At 41.4% G+C, this 27,830-nt stretch overlaps 1 protein-coding gene across 6 annotated transcripts; it reads right to left on the reverse strand.

The window, feature by feature from the left end:
• Window positions 1-89: 89 nt before the first annotated feature.
• Window positions 90-27,442, reverse strand: LOC122406888 (uncharacterized). 6 transcript variants are annotated; one of them, XM_043412692.1, is made up of 9 exons: window positions 27,019-27,442; window positions 21,829-22,121; window positions 18,395-18,473; window positions 17,849-17,978; window positions 12,078-12,572; window positions 10,160-10,354; window positions 7,376-9,921; window positions 6,987-7,274; window positions 90-6,621 (listed from the first exon to the last, which is right to left on the reverse strand). In XM_043412692.1, exons 2-9 carry the CDS (start codon window positions 22,004-22,006, stop codon window positions 2,160-2,162), a joined length of 8,373 nt encoding a protein of 2,790 aa, XP_043268627.1. In that variant the 5' UTR covers window positions 22,007-22,121; window positions 27,019-27,442; the 3' UTR covers window positions 90-2,159. The 6 variants fall into 6 exon arrangements, with proteins under 6 accessions (XP_043268627.1, XP_043268624.1, XP_043268626.1 ...); XM_043412689.1 differs by lacking the exons at window positions 17,849-17,978; window positions 18,395-18,473; window positions 21,829-22,121; window positions 27,019-27,442 and adding exons at window positions 14,389-15,132; window positions 15,559-15,774; window positions 16,347-17,025; XM_043412691.1 differs by lacking the exons at window positions 17,849-17,978; window positions 18,395-18,473; window positions 21,829-22,121; window positions 27,019-27,442 and adding exons at window positions 14,389-15,132; window positions 16,669-17,025.
• Window positions 27,443-27,830: the final 388 nt, after the last annotated feature.

Raw genomic sequence — 27,830 nt, forward strand, 5'->3', positions numbered from 1 at the left:
GTGATTCTTTTAAAAAATTTCTCCATTTTGTCACAATCTAAATCCAAATTGTCTTGACGCGTTCGTGATTAATCATAGAAGAGGTGAAATTTGTTTCGAAATTAAGTTTATTTGCTATAAATTTTATTGTATCAGATTTCAATAATATACAACTCATCATAGTCGTCGCACAAACTTCTACAGGTTCAACACAAAAAATAATACACTTAGTCTTGAAGTATATTGATAGAGACTATTACAAAGTTTATATTACGAGAACTTTTAATCCTAACACGGACCAAATAAGAGACAAGCAAGAATCGAGAAAGCAGTTGTTAAGGAAAAAAACGATCCCCGTGCATGATCCAAGTTGGAAGGATTAAATTGAATCAACCCGAACTGGAAGAGGGGACCGAAAGTCGAAATTTTACGTTTATTTCGAGGAAGAAAATGAATACGAAATGTACGTGTTTCGTGTCATGGAGCGATTGAAGTCTCCTTCGGATTGGAACGGCGAACTTTGTTCGCTGCAGAAGGAGAGACACGAAAGCGCATATGGCAGCGTGAAGAAAATTAGAAACAGGGCTAGTCCTCATATCATAAGAATAACCCTTAAAGAAATATATTCGGTAAGCAACCATTTATAAATTTCCAAGAAAAATCTTACGATTCTGGTCCGTGCTTTCGATTCAGTGATTTAGCAACCAGCGTAAATATTTTATTATTCATTTGTTCATTTTCACCTTATAACCGGTGTACGCGTTCAAGGGGTTTATATACGTTGAAAATAGTCGCTATGTTGCCGGTAAATTTGCATGTAGACTAGAAACTTAAGGTAATGCTTATAAATCTTTTACTCCTTTGCTCGTCGTATCATTTTTTTTCTTCTCCCTATCACCTCCATACAACGTAGACCGATAATGCAGGTCCATGAACGTATATTCATCGTTCTATGATAATTTAACTTGTGTCGCTCGTGATCGACTTTTTCGTCCAACTACATTTCCAAATTTATTATTACCGTTTTTTCTTTTATTCTCTTCGCATTGTTTTACTATCAGTCTTCGAAAAGTAAATAGAGTTCTTGTCTCGAACGGATGACAACCGTGATAGCTCAATCAGGGAAGAGTCCAAGTCAGCCCCATGTACATCATTTTTATAACTTGTTCCACTATTGCCCAAAGTTATTACGTCATGCGAAAAACTTTCGTAATATCAAACAACTATATTTATACACTCAAAAAAATAACCAACCGTGCTTAATGTCTTTCAACTTTTCATGGACTTTTAAAACCTCGATCTCGTAATAATTCGTGGTATTGAAGTTGGCATCATCAAAAAGCTACAAATGATTTTTTTTATCATTGATTAATATATCGTTTTTCAAACTGCTTAATATTTGTCTGCAGTTTTATTTTTCAGAATCTAAAATCATGATAATCATTGTTTTCATCTTAATTGAGCAAATAAATATTGAATGCTCCAAAATAAAGGAGAAATATTTGTTTTTCAACGATGCGAACTTCCGATCGCAAGAAAATTGGTGCTGTCTTTCTAATAATTATGTACACGTGGACAGACGACCGATGAAAACACTGCAAAGTGTTTTCATCCGTCGGATTGGGCCTTGTTATATTTTGTATGAAAATTTTGTTGCAATTTGCGAACTTCGTGTTAACGTAAATTTTGCGTGATCTGCGTGACTTGCGTTTAAGTTGAGAAATAATCGAAAAAGTTAAAAGTTGAGTCTTGAAACATTGGAAAAAAAAAAACAAAAACTTTTCAATGGTTGGCTGAGACTCTCGACGCGCACTTTGTTCTTTCTTTCATTGCGAGAACACGGACTCGCGAGGCAATATTTCTTGTAACGGTGAATTATATCGTGTCGTAGGAAACCGACCTTGATGAGATCTTAATTGAGACATTGTGATATTTCGACCCATTAATTAAATGCTAATGGTATGTAAGCGACACTGATCGCCCGGGTGATTCGAAAGTATTTGAAACAAGCGGAATAATTACAATTGGACGTTACATGACTAGCCTGGAATAATCGATCGAAGAACAATGAAAAGCAATGTAAATTAAACGATTGGGGATTATTGTTCGGCGTGTGTAATAATGATGAAAGGTAACGCTGAACAATGATATGGTGATCGTTGTCAGGGTTCCTCGTGACTTCAAACCGTCGTTACTTTAGCCGAACTCGTAACTATTTTTCCTGGAAACTCGTAAATATCACCGTCCTCGCTTTGTCTCGTTTTTGTTGGTAAGGATGATACCGTCTGTCGAGGGTTGTAGTTGAATGGTGGAACGATCGCTGAAACAGGTGTTCGAACAGTTTGTTCATCGGTATGTGATTGACCGGATGTTGGGTCTACTTCGGGGGCATCAACACGGATGAAGGATCCTAATCGCGACAGCCTTTTCGTACCATCAACTTCGGTGGTCGCGCTGGAATCGACGCTGCGTTGTTTTCTCAGTACGATCGTACCGTAGCCAACCGGTGTCTCTTTGCCGGTTCTTTTGTCCGAGAACTTGATGGGAATCTTGCAAGGTGCATCGGCCGGTGTCATTCCCGAAAGATCGCAGGAATTCCGGTACTTCGATGTACTCCCGGGGGTCTCGACGTTCCTCGTGAGTTTTTCGGACCTCACTGCAGCCGCGGTCGCCGCCCCCGTGCATTCCTGGGGGACGCCTTCGAACGTTGAACTACGAAACATTCGGAATGCCGGTGGCTTCCGTGTCACGGTCGAAGCTTCCCGGGACTCTGTCGTTCCACTCGTTTCCGCTGTAATCCACTGTCTCGTGTCAGGCTTCTCAAACCTCTGCTTGGCTTTGCTGTCTTCCACCTTCTTCCAGAGACTCGCTATTTTACTCGCGGCCTCCTTTGGTATTTTGCGGCCCGACAGAGGGGTCGTCGGCGACGAAACGATGCTGGAATTGCTGCTGGACCTTTGACCGAGGGTTGCTATGCGCCTCGGTGCTATGCGTCCAGCTTCGGTGGGCGTTGACTGAACGTTGGTTTGTTCGAATCTACTGGACACAGCAGGCTCAACCGTCGCGACGTTTTTTCCACCTGCGCGAGACGGTGATACTCGTGACGACTGAATTCTTTCGGAACTCGAGCATTTCGTTATTTTTGATTGCTGCTGAGTCTCCTGAGTTCGTACGAGAATTTTCGATTTTCCGGCCGCTGGATTTGCGCGAACGGGCGAACCTCTCGTGGGCTTGGCGATCTTCGATTTTGTAGGAGAAAAACAGGGAACTACGGTCCGTGCGTTCTCAACTTCGGGCTCGTCCTTCGTAAAGGTTCCTTGTCTTTCCAATGGCTTTGTCGGTGGTAATTCATTTTTCGTTTCTTTTTGCGGTCCACTGCAACCGGGTGGCGTGCTGTGCCGCTTTACGAATTTAGTAGAAGTACAACTCGATCCACGTTGCGGTATGGAACTTCGCTTCGAGAGAGCCGCGTTTCTCGAACGTTTGTCCGCGTTCGATGCTTGCGGAATCTTTTGAACGAAATTTGCTCTCGCTGTTTCCTTGCTGGTGTTCACAAAGACATTGGTGTTTTGTCGAAGCGTCGTAGCTCTCGTTGCTCTAACAACGGGCGAAGTGTTGCTTCGCCCGATCGGAATGCCCGTCGGATTGCTCGTTTGCTTCAGAGGTGACGAGTGAGGCGTAACTCTACGTGTGTTCGGTGTCGAATAAAGAGCCTTCCGTCTGCCTCGAATGCCTTTTGGACTTCCGGGCTCAGATTTGTCAGCGGTCTCCGAATCTGCGCTGCGGTCCCTACTAACTGCACCAGGTTTAACGATTCTAGGTCTCTTTGATTCCTGCACTTGTTCCTCAACGTCGCAAGACAAATTGTCGTCGCTCTCCGAATCACTGACTTTTGACGTTTCTTTAGGTTTTTCAAACTTTTCCTCGTCCGTTTGAGCATCATTTTCAACAGGCGTTGCTGCCTCTTCCTGGCGATATACCGGAGGCCGTTGATTCGCTGCTCTTTGCGCACAACTCGTCATGAACCTCTTGGTAAGTCCACCGGAAACAGCTTGGCGCATTCGCGAGGTTTGCTCGGATTCGGAATCGTTCGAAACGAGACTCAGTGTTTCACAGTCCAACATCATCGCCTCTTCGTTGTTAATATCAGCGACTTTGCTGGTTTCGTTGAGCGTGTGCAAAACTATGTCAGCATTCCGTTGCAGCATGGTTTGCATCGCTTCACAGCCGATGTTTTGAATATCTTCGGGAACCCTCGTCTGAGCTTCTGAATCCTCAGCAGCTGGAGGCTCATTCATTATTAGTGTTTGGTAATGAGTTTCGCCTTCTTTATCCCCTCGTTTTTTCCTGTAAGTTTTACTACCACAGAGATTTGTCATCGTTGGAATGGACGAATTGGAGGAGAACTGTGGCTCTTCGGGTTCTTTGTTAACAAAGTCAGGCAAAGGATTGGTCACGACTTGAGTTTGAAATCTCGCTGGGTCTTCTTGCCTCCGTTGTTTCGGAGTGAGCTTCGAAAAGGGCGAACATTTTCGTCGAGGGATTTTAAAAGTTCCCGTATCGGTTTGCTCGCACTTTCGTCTTTCGTCTTCTTCTTTTTTAACGAACTCAGCAGCTATGGTATAAGTTTTGAATCTTTCTTTGGCCAATTGTCTCTTTTGTTTGGGTGTCAAGTAGCTCTTGTGGGGACGTTTCTTCGGCGTGGATTCCGCGGAGCTACTGTAACAGGATTCCGTATTGATTGATGTTCCAACCTCATCGGTGTCGTTGTCCGAATCGTTCAGTTGCTCGACGACAATCGAACGAGGTACTTGTTCAGCGCGAAACTCCGCGTCGATGCAAAGAGTCTCACTGCACATGGTTTCGGTATTGGCATCCATGGTCGAATCGTCCATATCACTCACTTCATTCAACAACGAGGGTGGATTTATGTTCTCCAAACATTCGCTTATGCTGTCGTTTGCGCTGTGATGCATCGCGTATTTCATACACGTCATGGAAAGAACATTGGCGACAGGTTGAACGAGATCGAAGATGGAATCGTTGGCGGCGATTAAGCTGTTGGAATCGTGATCTTTGGAGTCGGCTATTTCGGAAGTTATACTTGCGACGCTCAACATGCTGTTCTCCATGTCACCGTTGTCCAAAAGTTCATCCATCAAAGAAGGTGGCATAACGTTTTCCAATTGTGAATGGGTGCCGAGGCTACAATCGTTCAGAAGACTTTCTAGGCTCCCGGCAACGTTGCTCATACCGTGTCCGAGAGCACGTTTCGCCATTACACCAACGGGAAGAGATTTCTTTCTGTTTCGTGGCTCATGAAGGTTTTTCGATCGCAGGGGAGACAGCGAATGGGACTGAGAACGATCGCGGTGATCCATGGAGGAGTCGCGTTGCTCGAACATCCCCATGTAACTGGTAGTTAACGAAACAAGATTTTCCATCGAGGGAGCCCTCACAGTTTCAAGGTCTTGTGAAGTGGAACCACTGCTCGGTCCACGATCCATGGATTGACGCGACGCTTCGGCGCTTACCGCTTCCGCCAGTCGAATCGCTTCGCGCTCAATAATCTTTGAATTCGTCATCGACGATTCCATTTTATCGGATTCTCGTTGATTAACCATTTCTTCTATCCCCGAAGGTTCCTCGTCGATGTCACTTTTGAAAGAGGCAACGAAAGGAGCACTCACGCTGATGCTGGGATAGGATCCCTCGTTTGGTGAATCTTCCGTCCAAGTGTCACTCAAAACGCTCTGCCTCATCGTGGATGATTCGCGCTCGCGCATCGCTTCGGTTTGTTGAACGAGTGTCGCTGTCAAACGATCCAGCGACGCGATCATGGCGTCCGGGTCTCTTTGCCGCCTGTATTCGTCCTCGACGTTTTTACCCTCGTCGCTTTTTCCACGCGATGATTTAACATTTTTAGGAGATTCGTCTTCGTAGTGTCGTGCAGACGTCACTGTCGTACACACCGTAGAAACATCTTTGATCACCTTGAAATCAGGACCCCCGACCGTATCAACGTCATCCGACATATTCTCCTCGCTCATAGGAATCGCCTCGGTGTTCGAGACGCCTGGCTTTATGCACAATTGCAAAAGAGCCTGCTCCGACCTTTCAACTGAATCGAACGATTCCATACTTTCTGAATCTCGAGTTTCCCGATTCGAACCAGAGTCCGAATGTCCTGTGACGTCATTCGAAATTTCATCATGTGCGAGATTATCTTCCACCGAATTGGCTCGGGTCTGACGGACCGTTGGTTTCTCAGATGCTTCGTTATTTCCTGCTACGTCTTCGCTCGAATAACCGATATTCGATCCCTCTCTTTGGTCGCATGAATATTCCTGAAGTTTTTCATATTGTACTGTTATTTTATCGTCTTCTTTAGCCACGTTAAAATTGTCTTCGAACGAAGCGTATCCGTTCTCCACAAACTCCCCTTGACGACCCTCGCTCCACTGGCCGGATGACATTTTTATATTGAATATCGAAGAATCGGACTGCGCCACACGATCGCTGTCTTCGGTGGATCCTGAAGTCTCCACTTGGTTCAATGCCGTTCTTGTTTGATATCGGGCCAAATTACTTTCCGGCGAAGGAGTCTTCTCCAGGCTGTTTCTACCGAAAGACCGTCTGTGCCTGGAAGCAATATTTTTCTCAATACTTCCGAGTGTCAAGACAGGAAACATGAAGCGAAAATTAGGAAGGACACAAATATTCACGCGACCTCTACCCCGAACAAATCTCAGTACTTGGCGCTTCGCACAAAGTCTGAAAAATGCCTCATGAAAAAAATGATCAACTCAACGTTTGAAAGGAAATCGTTCGCGAATAGTCACTTTTTCTATTATTCATTAATGAAATTTCTATTTTCCGATTCCTCGTTTTTCACAAAAAAATACGAGCCAAAATCGTGATTCATTATGAAATAAAAGTTCTCGGAAAAATTTGAACACGATTTGGTGGTGTTAGAAAAACAGGAAGATAAAAAAAAACGCAGGTACCTGTTGTTTTGCATCCCGATGTGAATACAAGCAGCCAGTAAATCCTCATCGTCATCGTCGTCATCCTCTACAGAACGGCCATTTAAAGCAGAGGCAGAATAAGTTTCCACGTCCCTTGCATCATTTCGGATTCCGGTCGTTGTTATCGTAGATTCATTTGGCAACGAATCGCTAATTATTTTTTGTTCGTCGTTCAAGACTAGAGAATTGAGCCGCGCGGTGTTAGCTGTATCTTCGTTGCTTCGTGATCCTTCCTCTTCCGAGGGGTCAGAATTCCTCAGGGCATCACTGACGAGTAAGAAAAATATTGTCAAAAACAAAAATCAAGGAATTTGGAATGAAACGATTTGTGTTCAGTCTGAAGATCATTTAAAATTTGTAATCGATACCTTGGCTCTCTGTCGACGGGGCGTTGAAAACGACCGTCCAATGGGAATTTGGATGCATCGTTCGCGGCATGAATCGGTGAAGTTTGTAAGTCTTTCTTGTGCGATTCCGATTCCGGGTGCATTAATTTTATTTGGAATGAATGTTCACGGGGAAGAATATCCGAGGCAGCACCAAATGGAGGGAGAGAAGCTTCGTAGGGAATTCCTTCGGGACAATAATGCTGCTCTCTTTCGGGGAGGTAATCGTTGCTATGCTTCTCATCCTCATCAGAATTTCTTTCGGCATACCGAAGGCTATAATTAGTGGGTTCGTCGAGATCAGTTTCGGCATAAACGTCAAAAGGATCGATTTCCGAGGTGCGTCCAAAAGTAGGTGATCGTTTTTCGCTGGTTTTTTCGCACAGCGGAGTAGTTTCGGCTAAGCTCGTAGCAAACGTTAATTTGCCGATGGGGGATTTGACCGACGAATATTTGGATTCGGCTCGGGTGTTCCGGACAGAAGGATCGTCGGATCTCTTGGACGTTTCGGGTTTGCTCGGGCCGATGGACAATTTGCTCAAACTCATCGGAGACAAGTTATCCTCGTGGGAGGAATGCATGAGAGTTTGTGAACAAGCGCTTTCCTGGTCGGGTCCAGTGGCCCACGACATGGTCGAAGTTGTGCACCTCAAATCCCCGATTTCACTCACCCCCAACTCAGTTGGCCTGAGCCTCTCGACAATGGAATTTTTGTAGCGTAAAGCGTACTTTTTGTCAGCCTGATTAGTTTTGTTGGAAGTGTCCGGATAGCCGGGAGTGTTGAATGCAACGGCCGAATGAAGGGACGACGATTGTTGCTTGATTTGCGATTCGGCTGGAGTGCCATTGGTAACGTGTCGATTGAGTCTCTCGAAAATCGTATCGGAATGAGTACTCGTTACGGAACGCATTGATTCGCGACTATCGCTTCTGGGTACCGCGCTGTACTTCGAGCCTGAGAGTAACGATTGATTGTGACAAGTTTGATAAGATCTGCTCGAACGCTGTGCAACGTCGACGAAGCTCTGATCGACTTTGAAGGAGAATTTATCGTCTTTGTTGATTGGTGAAGTGCTTGGCTCGATGTTGTCGCAAGTTTCAGCGAGATTTTGATCAATTTCTTGTTCAAGAGCTCGCTGGCGACGAGCCACGAGGCTCGGCAGAGTAGGTAAGCCAAGGCCCCGAGCTGTCGAATCCAGATGAACAAGATTACTACCGGCGGGTCTGGCACTCAGAAGATTCTTCAAAGCAGCGCTCGATCCCATGGAAATCATTTTGTGTTTGGAATGAACGAGACTTCTTAGCATCGGTACAGCGCCGAGGTCCCACAATAGCCGTTGATCGTGAGGACATCGAGCAGATAAATTCCACAGAGCACCGCAAGCATTGCTCACGACGGTTAAACTTGGTGATCGTAATTGTCGCAAAAGTACTTGAAGACAATCGCGTTCCCTTACGATCTTACGATAATCTTCTCTGACGGCAATGTGGCTCGAAACGTTGCGCAATATGCCACCGGCGTTTTCGACAATTGAGAGAGTTTTCGATGGTGCTTCGTAACTCAGCATGTCAACGAGAAAAGCAAGAGCTCCTTCAACCGCGCATATATCAACTTTATTGGTGCTGCAATGAGCCGAGAGGTTCCAGAGGGCTGAGAGTATGGACTTTAAAGTTGATTCTTTTCTTCCTTCCATCGCGGCTCTCATGAGACCAGTTACAGCCCCAACTTCGCGCAGGGTTTGTTTGCTACTGCTGTCAGCCCTCCAGGATAAATTTCGTAGTACGCTCGCGGTAACTTGACGCAAATCGTCGCTCAGGCTCTGTAGTTGGGATACGAGAGCTTTCATGAAAGCCCTGAAGGAGCACAACAACGCTTTGTTGTTACCATCGCCGAACGTTAAATTAGTCAATGCCATACCGGCGTATCTTCGCAGCGTTATGCAACTGGGGTCGTCCGATCCGCTACCATGCGACGCATGGTCCATCTCGATGAGCTCAGAAATCGCGTGGAGACCACCCAGTTGACACATCGCGTGACGGTGAGCTTCGTCGAATGACAGTTTCATCAGAGCCGCTATCGTCGGCCCAGGATGTCTTTCAAGATCATCCGGTGGACGCACCGTTTCCAAAGATGCTCGAAGCGCTTGACAATAATCTCGCACCTGTTCCAACAACCTCAATACTCTTGCCTCTCTTCTCCCCACTTTTTCGTCGCTCCTCGCATGTATGACGTTGTGCAACGCTCTCGATGCTCGTTCTCTCGTATCGTGATCCTGACCCGGCGCGTGGATCAGTTGTACCAACAGTGGCAAACATCCTGATTGTCTCATCACCAAACAACTGTCGATCGAATTACTCATCGCCAACAACGTCGCACTCATGTCCTCGCGACCCTCGCTACTCCCGAGCATTCCCAACAAACTGTACACCACATCGACTTTGGCACCTAAACGACGATGACCGTGAATCCCACCTGAGCTACTGCTCACGCCCGTACTCGACGAGAAACTCATCACGCTCGCCATATCCTGAAACACAAAAGTTTAACATATTCGCATTATTTTACAAACAAATTAACAAATAGTGACGAATTTTTATTCTGCGAGAGTTGCAGTAATAGAAAAAATTACACTTTTCGTTTATCGGATTAAAGCAAAAAAACATTTTTCTATTTCGATATCTTTAAAATTTTTATCAAAACACCGAGCAGATAAGGTATGGTAGAGTTCTATGTACTGATGGTAGAAGGCTATGAAAAAAACCTACATTTTGTTGATTCCCTGCGGAGCTGCTCGGAGGACCGGGAAGACTCATTTGTTGATCTGCCGAAAGATCCCTCTTGACTGGCCATGTACCATGATACAGGGATGACAATCTATAAGTTTGTGATCTATTGTCGTGTTTGCTATCCTCGTCGCTGCTGCCATCCTCGTTGAAGCCCTTGCCGTCTCTTGGATAGAGCTTAAATAATATATAGAAACCCATGTAAGTTTTCCACATTTCAATGAAATTCCTATATTATCATAGTACTGAAATTCACATTGTCCTTAATCAAACCCAAAAAAGATTCTTTTTCATTATTATCGGCCATGTGCAAAACCTTTGGATTGTAGAACGATTTAGACTACATTTTCTGCACCAAAAATCAAAATATAAATGAGTTTTCAATTAATATGAAGCAGCTTCATTCCATTGCTTCAATGGGAAACTCAATACCTTGTGAAACTTTTCTAAAAAATATATGCAAATTTATATTCTACAAATTTTCAAATTAAAAATTTAGGCGAGTTTGATTTAAACTCTAGATAAATATCAAATAAATCATGTTTTCGTTAACCTCCTAAATTCTTCAATTTTGTTATTCCATTTGTTATAAAAAATGGAAAGAATTATGAGATGACATGTCTCTGCTTATCTGTGAGGAACCAATTTTATGACCAAAAACATTATGGGATCGAAAGCAAAAATAACTAAAGTGATTCATTGAAAGAAAATAAAAAGGATAATTTCTAAAATTTGTGTAAACGATTGGACATGTTTCTATTTGTAAGAATTCAGAGGACAAAGTAAAAAATCAAATCGCGTCTCCATTCAATAAACTACGATTTTTCGAAATGTTCAACAGTACAAAACTCGATCGTAAACGGGTTTTTCACATTGTACATGAAACCGTAGATATGATGGAATAAAATTGAAAATTCGCTTCTTCACTGTAATACTCACGGACCTCAATAACACGAGTGACACAACGCCTAAACACACTTTGAATTCATGATTCACAAATTCGCCGGATAAACAAATAACCTACAAGCGATTTGGAAGTCACCGAAACGCGAGGTGTCAGTTGTCGAGCTCTGGATTTTAAATGCCCAATAGTGCTGCATGAGCGTTTAAACGGTTTACGCGGAGAAAGCGTTCGAAAAAAGATAGGTAAAAGAATGGAACAAGTGTATATACGGGAAAATCAATACGCGGCACGGGTGATATCATGGACGCTCGGGATTTGTACGCGCGCCACCCTACGGACAATCTTGTCTCGCTAAATTTGCCCTCTGCGTGATCTCACTTTTCGGGAGGGTTATGCCACAGGGTTTGGTTTCGAAAACTTATTAATTCCAAATTATATTTTCATACTATTGGGAAATCAAAAAATTCTAAAAACTCGATGAAAGTGAATAAAAATATATGGAAAATAAGGATACGACGTTGATGATGAGGAATAATAAAAACACTAAAAAAGCTCGTCTCGAAATTCTATCAAAGATAACAGAAAGAGTATTCGAAAATGATTGAAAAAAGTATAAATAACACGAAAAAGAAAGAAAGTAAAAATACATGGCTATAAAAATATCTACATCTGTCTAAAAATAGAGATAATGAAGCATCGGTTTTAAAAAACCAGCAACATGAGTTTTCTACGCGTGTACGCGTAGATTTTCGAACGTAGTTTTGCAACTGTATGAGCAAATCGCAATTGAAAGAAAATATTGGAAAATAAACAAAAGAATAAAAACAAAATTTGGATAAACAAACCATAAACGCTGTCAGGAATTCGGTAAAGAACACAAGAATCAAACAAGCATTGTGTGTTGTGGATTCTAGACGCACGCACAGATAAAACACCAAAGACATTTTTATTTGGAATTCGTAGATATGAAAACACACCAAGTATTTATTGTCTTACCTCAGGACTCGGAGTGCCAGAATTTGGCATATTCTCGCCACTCCCGTCCATCGTGTCCAAATCATGACCTTTATGAGGATACGAGACGCGATGATTCCGATAATTCGGTCTCGAATTGTGACATCGTTCTCGAAAGCTGTCACGAGTTTCTATCGACCTCGGAAGTGAGGATGTTTCAGATGTTGGACAGAGTCGGATGGTAGATGCAGACTGTAGCTCGGTCGTATTAAGTTCGCCGGGGCTCAGGGGCGGATCTCCCGCGGCGTAGTACGGGCGTACAATTGTACGACCCTCTCTCGTATTTGTCGATGATATTAGTGGTGGTGGTGGTGGTGGTTGTGCCGCTGATGGTGCTGCTGTTGTTGTGCCCCAAGAGTGTAACAATGTCGTACCACTGACTTCCACGCCGACGCGTCCGACACTCGCGAGAGAGGTGCCACTGCTTGACTCGGGGTTGATCGTAAACGTTTGCTTCCCACTTTCCAACCTTTCCTCCTGATTTTGACAACATAAATAAACACTTTTTTTCCAAGAATCGTGATGGGCAAAAAAACGATTTTAGCGAAACCGAAAGCTTTCGTGGTGTCGGCGTTCGCTTCCTCGAAATGCCTAAGAACCCTTTTCTCTGTTCTGTTGACTAATTCGATGCTCTCAGATATTCAGAATGAAGGTAAATGTCTTTGGAAAAATGTTTCGAACAAAACAAATTATTTCCTGCTAAACTGGAAGGTTTCCTGGTATTTCTCAAACGCAACCGAATCTCTTTACGTCGTCAACGACCGTCGGAAAATTGTTTTTATTTTAACGAATTAAACTAAATTTCAAATTACTTCAATTTTCAATGATTGGATTATTTTCATGCAAAATTTACGTAGATTTCATTTCGATTATTTCTTTCGATGTTTCGAAAATTGCGATAGAATCTGCGTATCAAAACTGGACGACTAATAATGTTACTGTAATTAAGGTAGTGACCTTGCCAAGGTATTTTTCGGACTAATTCTGTCAATTAAAAAAAACAAAATTGTGTGTACTTTCCAAAAAAGGACGAAAATTTCACATTTTACGTGACAACTCCGACACGTTTCTACAAAATTTCGTTTTTTCATTATCGTTCACAAATGTACACATACTAAAGACTTTCAGTAAACGACGAGTATTTTGACCACTTTTCTTCGAGGATTGAGAGAGATTTAAAAGTTTTTACACTTCCATAAAATGTAACATCTACAATCTTGACTTTGTATTTTGATTTTTGAGGAATGAACATTACAAAGTTGTTCGGAAATTCTTCCGGGTGGAACGAGCATGCAGGATAACTACACACTGTGTTGAAAAAAAGAAAAACTTGTGGCGCTCGTGGGCATAACTAATTTGGCGTTAATTAACATTTTTGAAAACGATTACCTTTCTATAGAATATCATATTCGCTCGTATAAAGATCCGAGATTCAAGATTGTGGAGAGAAATAAAAGTTGCATTCAATAAATCATTTTTCACAAGATCGTTGTCGACAACTTTCCAATGTTTTAAAAGATAAATGAATTGTTGATTTGAACGTTTCGCAAACGTGTTGATGCGTTTTTAAAACTTTCCTTCCGTTCTTCCGTTATTTTTCGGGGGAGGGGGGGTCACGTTTTTAAGGGGATTATTTTCTCGATCGAACTTTTAAAAACTTTGATTTGACCTTGAACTTTTGTGTTTTCGTACATTGGAAAGGTCGTGGACAAGACGACGAGAAATACGAGAATCCTGGGCCCCTCGTCGCGTGAATGCAGACACACATTAAAATGGACGTACAGTGTACTCGTACGTATAATATGATAAAATCAGAAAACTAATGATAATAATATAATATGCGGGTCTGTGTGCTGCACGAGAAGGTAAAGCGGGCGCGAGTGAAATTGGATGCTGGTTACATTTAAGGAGGTCGTACCCGCTGAAATTCACAACTTTCGCGCTTTTGCGTACAAATAAAGTGAGAAAAGAGAGAGGTGAAACAGGTTGGAGATCCAAGTAACATTAGACTCGATTGAAAGTGTCAGATTTAGAGGATCGCTCCACAAATACTGACTCTGCTTTGTTTCGTTTCAGTATTTCATTTTTATCTTCGATTCGTTTCACTTAGAAAATTCATTTACTGACATGCAGCGAGTATTTTTTTCGTTCGGGGTGCATTTCGACAATGACGAAGGTTTTTGAAGATCGCTTCGTTGAGACGTCGGAAAAAATATGGAAAAGAGGCACGAGGAGAGAAGATGAATCGTGGGGAATTAAGGTAGCAATGAATGATGTTTAAATCAACCGTCACCTTTCGATCGACGTTTCTCGAAGCTTCGGAATATTTCGTAAGATAACGAGGTATCGTTTTATTGGTCGGGTGGCCGTTGAATGGGCTGTCACGGGTAAAAACAAGAGATTTCCGTTGACCTCTGTCATTGGCAGGAGCGATGAAGGGATCTTCGTCGTCCTCGTTCGGTTGCTTGTCGTTGCTTCGTAGCACGAGTCTCAAGCGATTTTTTTCCGTTTTTGCAAACTTGCTGTCGATCTTTTGATTGTAATCGACATTCGTAAATTGGGTGTTCTTTGGTAACGGTATGGAGGAAGTTGCAACATGGCGCTCGCGATTTTGGTCTTTGTTCGGCGCGGATTTGTCAGCATGAAGAATCGTCGAGTTTTTAGCGACCGGAATCGTGCCAAAATGCGAGCCGAGATCCCGTCTTTTTCCCGGCATCTTTCAAATGTCTTTTCACTTTCGTTTCAACGGCGAACACGAGGCAACTTCATCCTCATTTCCGATCAGCTCGGAACGCTGATAAACACTCGCGAACGCGGATAATATTTTGGACGCTCACAACGTCGTCATTGTCTCCGAGTCAGACACTCGCACCCTCCATTTCCAGAGATGTCTGGATTTCGCGAGGGCTCGTACACGGTTCGCCCGATCGGATTGATTCGCTAACTTACAACGGCACGCTCTCAACGCGCAGACGCCGAAGCAAAGATTTTCAAAGGCTCTCCCAGCCTCCTTTCGTCATCATCCCTCATCCGAGTTCTGTACTCCCCTTCCTCGTTATTCCCTCTTTCCCTCACAATTCTTATTTCATTACCAATTTCCTATTTTACGCCCATCCGACGCTCAGCGTTTAATTGAACAAAATTTTTTTTTTCAATTCAATTTTTTTCTCAATATTTAATTTTGAAGGAACCAATATTTTTTATTTACTATTAAAAAAACTTTTTTATTTTAATTAAAGAAAATCAATATTTTCATATTCAAATTTGAATCATTTTATTTATATTAAATTACTTTTTATACGAATCAATTAAATTTCATTTCAATTTAAACACTGGGATGAATTGAAAAAAATTAATTTTTTCAATTAATCCCAATTTAAATCGTCGGTACACGAAGAAATAATCTTTTGGCCATTGAATTAAACATTTTTTTTGTTATTTCGACTGGAGTAACGAATCAGACCTTTTTTGTGGGTCGCACACCCAAAATAAACGATCTTTCGTGCCGTTTCAACGAAAAAAACTCGATTACGATTACGACAGAATTGCATTTCATTGGTGTCTATTTTTCATTTTCACGGGGGGCACGGAAAATTCTCAATGTTTGTGAGAACATGAGACCATTGTTTCCATTTAAAATTCCGCCGTTGGAACGATCGTTCGAGAGATTGACCGAGTTCTAAAAAAAGATTGAGCCATTTTCCGGCATTCAGAAATTGCTAATAAGTAATGAGAACTGTTGAAAGAGTGTCGTTACGTTGGAGCGATTGAATCGAGTTTGAAATTGTATGAAATGTAAAGTCGACAGTTGATTGAAGCGTCTAAAAAATTCGTGTATTGAGAAAGCATCGTTTTAAAGAGCCCACGATAGTGTGACGAGGGAGTGACTGCACAAAAGCTCATTATAGAATGATTCTTCGCACAATGCGGATGCGACACGAAATATTAAGATTTACGTAACGCTCGAATGCGCCGAAGCGCTTACGCCATATTTTCGTTGGATTCGCCAAAACTTTGAATCGCACTCATCAAATTACGAAAACATTATTGATCATGAAAGTTGGCGAGTAACGCGACGCCTTCAGCAACCGTACTGAACATTGAATTACCGCGCGCATTAAAAGAAATAATAAAAGAGAAAAATAAGAGACGTTCGCTCACGCAACGTATGCGGTTTATACGGCCACAGTCCGGCACCCACGTTTTCATACATTAAAATGTACGCGCGCACACAAACCGGACGTTACACACCTATAAACACGCTCGTGGATGACGACGTTCTCGAAACACAATGCTCGGGGCTCGGGTGTACGATCGGTGTCATTCTTCGTTCAAGCTTTTTCAGTAGAACTTGAAACTCTGAAGTTATTCAAATCTCTTTAATCGTGACGAGAAGGAAAGAGGAACAACGACTCGGAGGGGAGATCGAAGTCGCTCGATCTCTCGATTCGGTTACTATTTTGGTTGACGAGAGTAAAAGGGGCTTTGAAAAACCGCCGCTTTTCCTCGCTTTGTTTATTTTCTTCGGCGGCGATCACCCGCGCACGAGACCCCGCTCGATTTCCTACTTTACCGGCACTGCTACGTCTCACTCCGGCCAAATAATCCAATTCCGTTTAAAACGATGGTCAAAGCACGTCGAAGAAAATAACCGAGCCGGATAAAGATCTCTGACTATCGAAAATGGTGAGGAGAGTCGACGAAGACGTTTCGACGCTTTCCGAGACTCGTTCAAATCTCATTTTCTGTGTGTAACGAGGAGACCGATGTACAGAAATTGGAAAAGTAGCCAGCCCGACAACGAGTGTTGATTCTACGGTTAAAGTGGAGAAAGAAAATTGACGTAGCGGAATAGAGGATATGCGAAGGAGAACAGCTGGCCTGTGACTGCTTCGCCAACTCCCGCAGTCTCTCCTTCTTGCTGCACGGCTGCTGAGCGCCATCCACACTGACTCACTCTGCACTCGGCGTTCTATCTCTCCCTCGCCCTCTCCGCCGTTATCTCCTCTCTTTTTCTATCTCTTCGTCGCACAGCCCTCTCTCCCTTCCTCTCCTCCGATCACCCCCGCGCGTATTCACTCTGCACACCCCTCGACCGCATTATACCGCTCCTCTATGCCGCTAAACTCTACAGGGTGTCTCCGAGTTCGTCTCACTAATCAGTTCGATTCCAATCTTGAGAATCTACTCGAGCTATCTGTCACAGAAGTCCTTCCTCCGGAGGAGCTTAGGACTGAGTTACATTTTAGGGCAATATTCCTCGACGCACGGTGGATGTGCTGTCGAAATTCTGATTCGACGGTCTACACGATTTTTGAGAAATTAAATGGACAAAAATCCTGCTTGGCAGGGCGAAATGCTCCGAGCCACGGATCGATGAGTTTTACCGAGTGAAATAGTGAGAAAAAACGTTGGAAAGTTAGGGGAAAACTGGTACTGTGCGAGTACTCGATTGCAATGGGGACGAGTCAATAATTCGTCTGGTTTATTAATTATTTAGTTATTAATCAACGAAAATAGTTTTCTCGCGATCGACCGAGCGTGCAGGCTTTTTTTGCTGTTTTCGACGAAATACTGCTTTCGAAGTTGGAGCTTTGCTCGAAACGATAGAATCCTCTTCCGGAGCTCCTCAAACGAGCAACGGTAATTGATTATACTTGAAAACCAATGATCATTCAGCGGTAACCGGTGTTGGGAAAATATAGACTTCTTTGGCGCTGACTCAATGGAAGACTTAAACAAGTCTCACTTACTTCAGCTGCGAACGAGTACCGATGAGTTTTATTTTTCCAAGCGATTAGGCGAGCCGTCAGTTCTCCGGTACTGAAGCTCTCCTGGACGTGTCCAAAGTGTGGCTTGAAACGGGAATGAAGCGCCAACTCGCTGAAAACCAAAGGACGAAAAGGTGTTAGAAAAATCGAAAGAAGAAAAGACAAAAACGTTCGTTAAATTTACATCTTATTGTTAGCTTGGCGTAGAGCAAATGCACTTTTTGTAATATTTATTCTCGAATCCCGTTCAATGCATGTACTGCGCTTTTATTATTCAACGATTCATCGTCACGAACATTAACCATCGTGCGAACGAAAAAATTACCAGAAATCGTAGGATCAGAATAAAATAACAGGAAAATGAAATGAACCGAAGAAAAAATTGAGTAGAGAGTAATAAAATAAAAAGTATTTACTAAATTTAATTCACGGTTTCAGTGAGGCAGAAACTGATTAGAGGAAAAAGAGAAAGGAAGAGAAATGGACTTCGGCTTATCGGTAGACTGTCAAAATTTCATGATTACTCACTTTCGATCGATTAGGTTTCTTTGATCGATTTCAACGTTCGTATCGCACCGCTGGATAAGGTTATCGTACAGCACCTTTCCTGTAATCAAAACCACATGTGCTGTTAATCAAAATGTTTTCTCGCAAAAAAAAAAAAAATCGGTTGGCCGTCGACCGAAAAACTCACTGATAAACTCCATAACCGTTTAATCGAGTACAAAAATAACTCGTTTCAAAGACGCAAATCGCTAGTAGCGTTTGACGATCGTTGAAACGATCAATTCATATTTCAGCATCGGAGAATAAGTATTCCTCGAATTATAACCTCGAATAATCAAACATCGAAATCGAAATCAAACCCCTGCTTCGTTCGACTAAATCCGAACATCGAATTTTATAATTGGAACTTTATACTTTCATGATTTACTAGTCGACGAGATAGAAAATTCATAAATACGTAAAAGTTTTTTAAATGAGAAAAACTACCGATAGGCCCGGATCAATCTAAATCACGATTTTTTTGCGTTTGCTCCAAGTTTGCAAATGTTTTTTCCTATCCCTGGACTTCTTTATTATTATCGGTCCACTAGTTCTTCAAGCTTTACTTCGAATGTCCAGCTATTGATTGCTTTTTTGACGATCTATTCAAGTGGGCTTACATTTTTTTTCAGGATTTTCAAACTTGATTTTTTGTTTTTTTTTTTTAATTGTGAATTTAATGATTTTGGTTTCTATGCCACGAGTTTTTCTTGTTGACACGAATTAACTTTGTTAATAATGCAGTCAGTAAATATCAAGAGTATGGATCAGTCACCTAACCTCATTTGGAATTTTCGAAATCAAATTTCTTTGACACAGTTTGATTGATTAAAAAAAGACTCTGTCAGCCCACGCAGGGCGATGCCAAAAATGGACTGACATTCTGATTATTTCGATCAACGGTGTGGAAAAATTTCACTTTCAAAATTTACAGCTAATTCTCGCACCCACGGGAGATAATTTTTTCCTCGAATTCATAATTGGAGTGATTAATCATAATTGCGTCCATAATTTGAAGTACTCGAAAATTTTTAGTAGTCAATAATTTCGAGCACACCAATTTCAGTGATGAAAATAATGTAGAGAATTTTACGCTTTTATTGAAATTTGAGATACTCCCAATTTTAAGGATGATTTGATTTCTCGATAATATTTTCTCGAATTGAGATTCTGTTCAGAAATAAAATCAATTCCACATTTCCTGTAACCTTCTTTCTGGATAGCAAATCGATATTGTGCCCAGACATGAAATTTATCCTGCACCAATTTGAAATGGTCTCGACGGTTATTAATTTTAGTTGAAATATTTTATTCTCATTCAAGGATAAAAACGTTGGTAATCGCTAGCAAAACGGTGTGCCATGGATTTGCATATTTCCTCAAACGTTTACAAATTTGTTTGAATTAACCCGTAGACACCACGCTCCCTTTAAGGTTACACACTCACCGCACTGGTGCAAATTTGTACCTCGACTTTTCAAAACGTTTTATTTCATACACGAATCTATGGAATTAATCTTACGAGACTTTTTAGGGGTAACAATTCCTTAGTAATCGATCAGAGTTATTAAAAAAATGGAAAAATCAAGTTTTATTATATAAAAACGGGGAAATTGAAGAAAGGAATTTTGATGTTCTAGACACTTGAAATTTTCGTCGGTGCAAATTTGCAGTGCGCTGTCTACGAGTTAATTTCTCGATTTTGAGAATGAGCATGATCTCCGAGAGTCCCAACTCCATTTGATTCTCCCCCAACGAACTCTAATCGTTCTTTATCGTCCTTTAAATCATTCAATTACATTCTTACAAGTTTGTTTTGTTTCGTTTACGTTTGTCTTTCGAATGTAGGAGCCCTGGGGAAGAGAGCTCGTGCAGCGTTATGCAGGCTCGTATATATGCACTCAGTTTTGGATTTGGCGTCGGCAATCCAAGATGGCAAAGTTCCAAACGGTCTCTCTCGCCGTTGCTCGATGACACGGTTCGTAACGCAAGCAAAAGAGAGAGAGAGAGAGAGAGAGAAAGGGAGAGAGCAGGCTCTCCCAGACGCGTGTAGTACCAAAAAGTGGAGCCAGACAAATACAGCGAGGATGCAAAGGGGGAGGAAGAGGATGATGCTCGATATTTTTGCAGGGGCGATCGTACCCGTAAAATAGTTAAATCAGGCTGAAAGCGAGCAGGGCTGAGGAAAAGGAGTATCGATATGGCAGAAATGTACAAGAGGGCCAGACGCCAATCTCGTTTCTCCGAGTGAAAATAGAGCCTGGCGTCTCTCAACACAAAGCAAATTCAGAATAAAAATCGGTCTGGCACATCGATCACAAAATCTCCCATGTAGATCTCGCTAAACGATTGGGCGAGAAAAGAAACTAAAAATTGTTGAGTATTCGTCAGTCCAATGGGTCGATGATCCAGACGTGTGCATGGTTTGAGTGTACTCTCAAGAGATATGAATAACGATTTTCTCTCTTCTCTGTGTCTTCTCTGCTCGCTGAAAAAGTTTGGCTGCTTTTCAATCAGAAATCGCTGAACCGGTTGCGACGATTGTTCCACGAGACCAAAGTTCATGATTCCAATTACTTTTGTAGTTTTGCCAAATTCCTGTTTTACGTGGAATATTTTGGTCAATCGATGGACTCTAAAATTCAACGGTCGAAAAATATCGATAGACAAAGACAAAACATTATCGATTTGAAGATTCTGTGAAAACCAAAAAATCAGCAGCAATTTTGTACAGAAAAAATATTAATAACAAGACTTTAAATATGATGAAAGAGTTTGAAAAATTAATATTCTTCTTCTGAGTATTCTATTGAGAGGAAACTAAATTTGAAATTAAAACATGAAACTCTTTTGGCATATTCGACTTCAGTCTCAGCAAAAAAATCGTAAAGCCACAAATATTTATTGTCCAAATGTCGCTGAACATTTAAGAAAATACAGTCTCATACACACCGAGAAAAAAAAATTGTTGATTCAATAGCAATTGACGTTATTGCAAGAGTTTTCTTCATTCAACTGCAATGTTTTCGGAGTGAATGAATCTGCAGTTTGATCTAAACTATTTTATTCGACGACACTGAACTTTGCAACGTCGGAGTCCAATGAAACGAACGAAAAAAAAACATTTGTCATTAACCAATTTTTTATTTCACGAAATTTCGGTGCAGTTTGAAAACCTACGAATTGCAAATTTGGCAGGGAACGAAATTGGAAAATTACTGGAATTATTGGAGAGCTTTTTTACATAATTTCGTTGGACTCCAACGCTGCAAACCTGAGCGTCATTTTTATTCGTTTAATCATGTTTATGATCTTTTCATTGCCATGATTGTTTTCTCAGTGCATACCCGACCGAGAAATGCTTCGAGAGAGCACTCCTTCGAGTACGATAACTTGGAATATTTCTCTTTGCTCACCGTTTTGCTCAGCTTGTGAGTAATTGTTATGAAAATGCTTGAAATTGTGATTGAGATCAGTGGGTTCGGTGTTGTTGTAAAGATCCGAGGATAACTGTCGTTGCAACAATATTGTTTCGTGCGTGAGCTCGCGAACTTGAACGAGAAGAGCTTCGTAGCTAGACACCGGCAACGTCATAGCTTTTGCCTCTTGCCGGCTTTTTGCCACACTCCCAACTGTAGCGCCACGATGATGCTCGTCGTCTATCCTCCATAAGATTTCCAAAATTAATCCTTTCCACGGAGATTTTCACCTGTAAAAAACGCAAGAGATCAATAACTTTTCAAAAAATGTGGGCGACTACGATTTCTAGACTACCGATGCAAATTTGAAGAGAGCCTTGAGATTTTCTGTTTCAGTGTCACTTTTAATGGCATCAAAATTATAACGATGTTTTCATGCCCCTACAAAACACAGTTGGTCCAATAATTCACGAGTCATTCGTTTGAGAATTTCAGGCCCTTTTACCTCGCCGTGACTCCACCAATTTTCGATCTTCTGCATTTTTTCAATTTTCCTCTACAAACGTCTCTATCCGTAATACTTTTTGGACTTTTATTTTCGACTCGGTTCTGAAAAATTTTCGTGTTTGCCTTCGAAGACAGTTTTCACTCACCAAGTGGAAGAAAATCCGTGACAATTCTTGGAAGGGGGGAAAAAATTTTTTATTTTTGTGAATCCCTTTTTCGGGGTTGTCAATTTGTCGAAAAATTTGTAAGGCAAGTGTAACATTAATAACAATCATGCAATGATTTAACAATATTTCGTGGTTTCTGTACGAGCTCAGAGAGGCACATGCTCCTAGTATTTTTATCTGTTAATCTTTACCGTGTAATATTATACTATCGTTATCATAAAATATGAGTCAATGAGCCGAGATATCGAGGTGATACGTAGCCTCGAGCTTATGGGTCCGTCTCTCTCCGTTTGGAGCATAACTTTGGTTTTTTTCTACCGAAATCCTCGAAGCAGAAACTGATCCATGAAATATCGCAGATAGAGAAATTTTCGAATTCTTTATTTTTAAAATTCTTCCTTTTTGAAACAGCAAAAGGCTTTAGCCTTTTGGAGCTCCGAGCCCCAACAATTCGTTGCTGTTTCTATCGACGTTTCTCAATCATTGACGAGTTCACGAGCCCGGATATCGATATTTTCTCCCACGAATTCGTTACATTTTAATAATTTAAAAGAAGTTCGTAAAGTTGAACGGCTTACGGGCTGGTTGAATCACGAGTTATCTTCTCGTGAAAGATTCATCGAAATCGGTTCAGTGCTTCTCCATCGTTCGTTTATTTCGTTTTTAAAGCAAGTATTTCCTTGTTTATTTGTACTTCTCGATTATCGAATATTCAATTTTTTTGTATTCTCGTAAGAAAACAAAATATCGAAATTCTACAAAACCACAAACACAGTTCCGGTCACAATATTCGATCTTGCGAAAAATTCACCGTAATTGGTAAGCAGTCAAGCTTTTCACAGGGTTCGGATTTATATTAAGGGAAGACCAGGCGAAAACGGGGTGCCCAAAAGACTGGGAAAATGATTTTTATTTTCCATTCTTGCACAATCCGGTATATTTTTCCAGAAAATAAAAACAAAAAATGCTTTCAAAATGTTCAAAAAAACATTTAAAAAAGGAAGGAAAAGAAGAAATTTTGAAAAAATAATGAACGATCGAAAGTAGAAATTTTGTAGAAACTTCGATTTTTTTTCGTTCCCGTTCCTTTTTAAAAGACGCACCCAAGCTGCACTGAATCGGAATTGTGAAAAAAAAAAAAAAAAAAACATTTCCCCAATTTTCAAGAACTACTTAATCGTCTCCCAAGATTTTTTGTTCCAAAATTGCAAAAAAAAATTCATTACCTTTCTCAGTGTTGGAGGGCAAGCAATAGGAAGCTTCTCAGAGTTCTGAAAATTACGGAATTTTTTCAAGTGCCCCATTTTGCCCCAGTCTCCCCTATTAACATACACAGAAAACGAGAGAGATGAAAATAGAGAAATATGAAAAGAAAGGGGGCATGTACATGCATATTTCTTTCGAAAAGACCTTTTAAGAGCTGCCCGCATGGAGAAGAACGTGATGAAGAGCACTGAGAGCCCCCCCTTTATATCATCGTAGGGTTCTGGCTAAATGCATGGATACATGACTCATAACACGTATATGCGACAACAGTACACGAAGGTATGAAGTGCGCGGCATGTCGAGACAAAGAACGAAAACTGAATGAGCCACGTGCCACTCTGAGTGATACACGCTTTTAGTTCCCTCTATGAAAGAAGCGAAAAATGAGATCGAGAGAGAGAGAAAGCAAGAAAAAGGGGAGAAAGGTACTGAGGAGTGCTTTCTCGGTGCACCGAGATCCGTCGCCGTCGCCCTCGATTTTTGCACTCTCTCCGTCCACGTACACGACTTCCCTCGAATCTTAGCTCGAGGCGACCCTCCCTAGACAAGGGACAATCGCAAACGTACGATCGTACGCACGAGCTTCTCGAAGTTAGTCCCAGGCTGGCGCAGAGCCGCTGAACGTTAATCGATTGTCGAGAAAATCGCGTTGTCGTTGAGCTAAGAAATTTTGTGACGATTCAACATTTTATTCCGTTCCATATTTCTGTAGAGTTTAAGCAAACGTTGTAAAATTTCATTACAGAGTGACAAGACGTCACGAGTCGAAAATTATTTCGAATCCACAAAGACTCGAAAAACAGAATTTTCAAAGGAGAAAAAAAAACGATTCTTATGCCATTTCGTAGCACGCGAACAGTCCCGAGATATTACGAGCAGTAATCCTAAGAGTACTGGGAACTGCGACCCCTTTCGGCAAAAAAGCCTCCCCTTACGTAGCTAGAATCGCGCGAGCTTCAGCTACCGAACGCTGCACACTCGCGCGTCTTTCTCTCTCCCTCGAACAATTGAACCATCGATCGTGATTTCCACCAGTAATTCAAGTCGAAGACGAAAGGGAAGGAAGAAACATAAAAACTGCACGAATGAACGTTCAAAAATCCCGAATGTAATACTTCAAAGTAAACTTGGCCCGAATAAGTTCAGAGGAAGAGAAAAAACTTTTTTTCATTCCCTCATTCATTATAATGAATGAGCGAATGACGGATTAATAATTATTAATCCGTCATTCGTTGAAAATTCGTCAAATTCAATGCAGTAAATTTTTTTTTCTGACCTGAAATATTCTGAATTCGAGAATGGGGAAAAAAAAAAAAAACAGAGGTTCATTTAAAAATGACGAACTTCGCCAGCGCACGATTCGAGAAATCTGCATAAAAACAGTTGGAGATTCGGCATCTGGTTTGATTCGTTTCGTCAGATTCCTTTGCTAAGGCAAGCAATACCAGAACCGAAGGTCTAGGACCGGTCAACGACCTGCATGTAAAGGCTCTACCGATCTTCGCGTGTCTATAATGTACATCCATATTATATGCTGGGCCGAGGTCGATTTGTAAGCGGTTTGGATCATTGGTCGCGGACTAGCGAGCGACCGGACGCTCGCCGTAGGATCGATCAGGGACGTTTGCCGCTCGCCGCTCGTCTCTCGTCGCTCGTCGCTGCGAAGCGGGTGTGTACATCGAACCGAGCGAGACGCGACACTTTGCCAGTCTCCGTTCAGTCTAGCCCATGCGTTACCTTTTCTTCTTTTCTCTTTTCTACTTTACGAGCAAAACGTGCTTTTTCCATCCAGTTGGTACTGTCTCTGCCCTGAAATCCCAGATGAGACTTTCATGTCGTACGTTAAGTTTCTTGGCGCGGTACTAGCCAATTTCGTAGGACCGATATTTCACGTTGGTAAACTTTTTTTCTTCCCGTGGCTACTGCGAGAAGTACGTTCGTTCCGCAATGATTCGGTATCTTAACGAATATTCACCGTGAACGATTGTATTGTTTGATGTTTTTTTACGTTCGGATTGAAAAGCTTGAAAATTTTGGCTTGGGTCGCTCACAGCCGTTTTTATTGTTTGGAATATCACGCTGACGTTAGCAACGTCGGAGTCCGATGAAATAAACGTATTTTTTCTCACAGATCATTTGTGTAGGTTGCGAAACTATGAATTGCAAATTAGGGAGAAAACGAGATTGGAGAATTACAATTTTTTTAACAGTCATTTTAGAACAGCGAATGGGTTGCTCGAAACCGCATACGAAAATTGGAAAAAGAATGAAAAAATTCATCGCCCAAAGAAACTCTGCACTGGCGTGCAGAGTGAGAACTGGATTGTTGATTCAGCGAAAAGTAAACACCAAACGTATCCTAACTCAGTATTAATTTACTGGCCGATGATACCAAAGTCACACGGAAAAATCTTGGTCACAGTATAGCAGCTCGTTATACCAGCAATATCGGTGTTTCTGTGCTTTTCTCCCTTCTTGTGGATCATCAAAAAAATTGATATAAAAAAACACTCAATTTTTTTTTCTTAATTTTGGTTTTTAATTTTTTTTTTCTTTCCGAAAACAACGTTAGGTTTCGTGAAAGATTGATGAATGGAGATAAATTTTGAAAAACCAGTGCCTCGAACAAATTTATTCTGTCCTCAAAATCAACTGCGGTAACAGAATTCTAGATAGTATCACGGGCTTAAAAAGTTTTAGGTTTCCATAGGTTTATAATGCTTTGAGTATAATTTCGGTAATGTACCGGAAAAACCATTAATAAACCGTGCACTATCGCGTTATTCAAGTATAATTACGGGGCAATAAAAACTAGCGGGATAAATATATTTATACGGTGCGTTACTTAAATTAATCGTCTTCGAAAAATAATTCGAACGACGAAACAACGTATATTACTAGTAGATTTAATATGATTACAAAAAATATATTTTTCACTCATTAAATTATATTTTCATTCTCTTTTAATAATAATTTCACGTTCCGCACCGTGTTCAAGAAAAAATGTGTTTTTTATTCGCGTTAATCAGCTCGTCAATTTATTTGACTCATAATTGTCATAATAAATTATCAAGATGTCGGTGTTGTGAAGAAAATTCGTTTCGTTCAATTGTACTTTGTGAAATGTTACGATTAGAAAATTTTGAACTTACGATGCACTTGATAAATTTAATACACAATTCTATATTGAAAATATACTGCTATAACAGAGGGCTATGAATTTAATAAAAAGCCCTTTTTCTCTTACCTCTCACTTCCTGGTAATCCAGAGACTCTTTAGAGCCCAAACATTATTTCGACAACATGCTTTTTAGCGTCTTTTATTATTATTCGTTAACAGTACGTTTGTAATTAGTTACTCGTCAATGACACTCTGTAAATCTATTTATATCTCCGGCGTTCGCGAATTTGAAACAATCTCACTGCATTGCACTCGTGCCCGCAGCACGTACACACTCCAAGTGTCGGGAGAGAAATTGTACGGAGTGAGAAACCCGAGGGGTCGCGTGTCGATGAAAAATGACACGCAATGATTTTGATTACATCGAATAGTAGTGCTGATCACATTCGTAACGCTAATGAAAAATTAATCGACGTCGCAGAGTTCCGTATGCATCACAACTCAAGATAATTGAGAACGTGAGCTCGTAAGAAATGTCGGAGAGAGAACCGTCTCGTCGCGCGGTAGTCCGAAAACTCGTGGTGCGCAACAGAGTTAGCAACGGTGCTGACGCCGCGCCGCCAGTACGAGAAGCGGTGAGAGAACTTCCTCCCACCCCTTTTCACTTCTTTCTCTCTTCAGAGTCCACTATCGCTCCAGTGGATCGTATACACTGTACACTTACCTACCTCTCTAAAAGCTAATTGTTTTCGTATTATTTTCAACCGACTACGCTCGCAGAATATAAGAAACCTCAAAACGTCAAGGTTATTTATACGAACCGCTTTTTACCTAATGTTTTATCGTGTTGATTAAATGAGAAAAAAAATGACTCAATATAAAGCGATGCTTGCCATGTCCATGTTTATTTTTAAAACACTTTTATTGAAGGATTCTTG

Source organism: Venturia canescens, chromosome 2, assembly GCF_019457755.1.
Source record: "Venturia canescens isolate UGA chromosome 2, ASM1945775v1, whole genome shotgun sequence".
Classification (NCBI taxonomy): domain Eukaryota; kingdom Metazoa; phylum Arthropoda; class Insecta; order Hymenoptera; family Ichneumonidae; genus Venturia; species Venturia canescens.

Coding starts and splice junctions, on each gene's coding strand:
- LOC122406888 (XM_043412691.1), bottom strand. CDS start 14,811: ATGCCGGGAAAAAGACGGGATCTCGGCTCGCATTTTGGCACGATTCCG. Junction 10,355..12,077: donor CTGGCACTCCGAGTCCTGAG/GTAAGACAATAA, acceptor ATATTATTTAAG/CTCTATCCAAGAGACGGCAA. Junction 6,622..6,986: donor ATCGGGATGCAAAACAACAG/GTACCTGCGTTT, acceptor TATTGCTTCCAG/GCACAGACGGTCTTTCGGTA.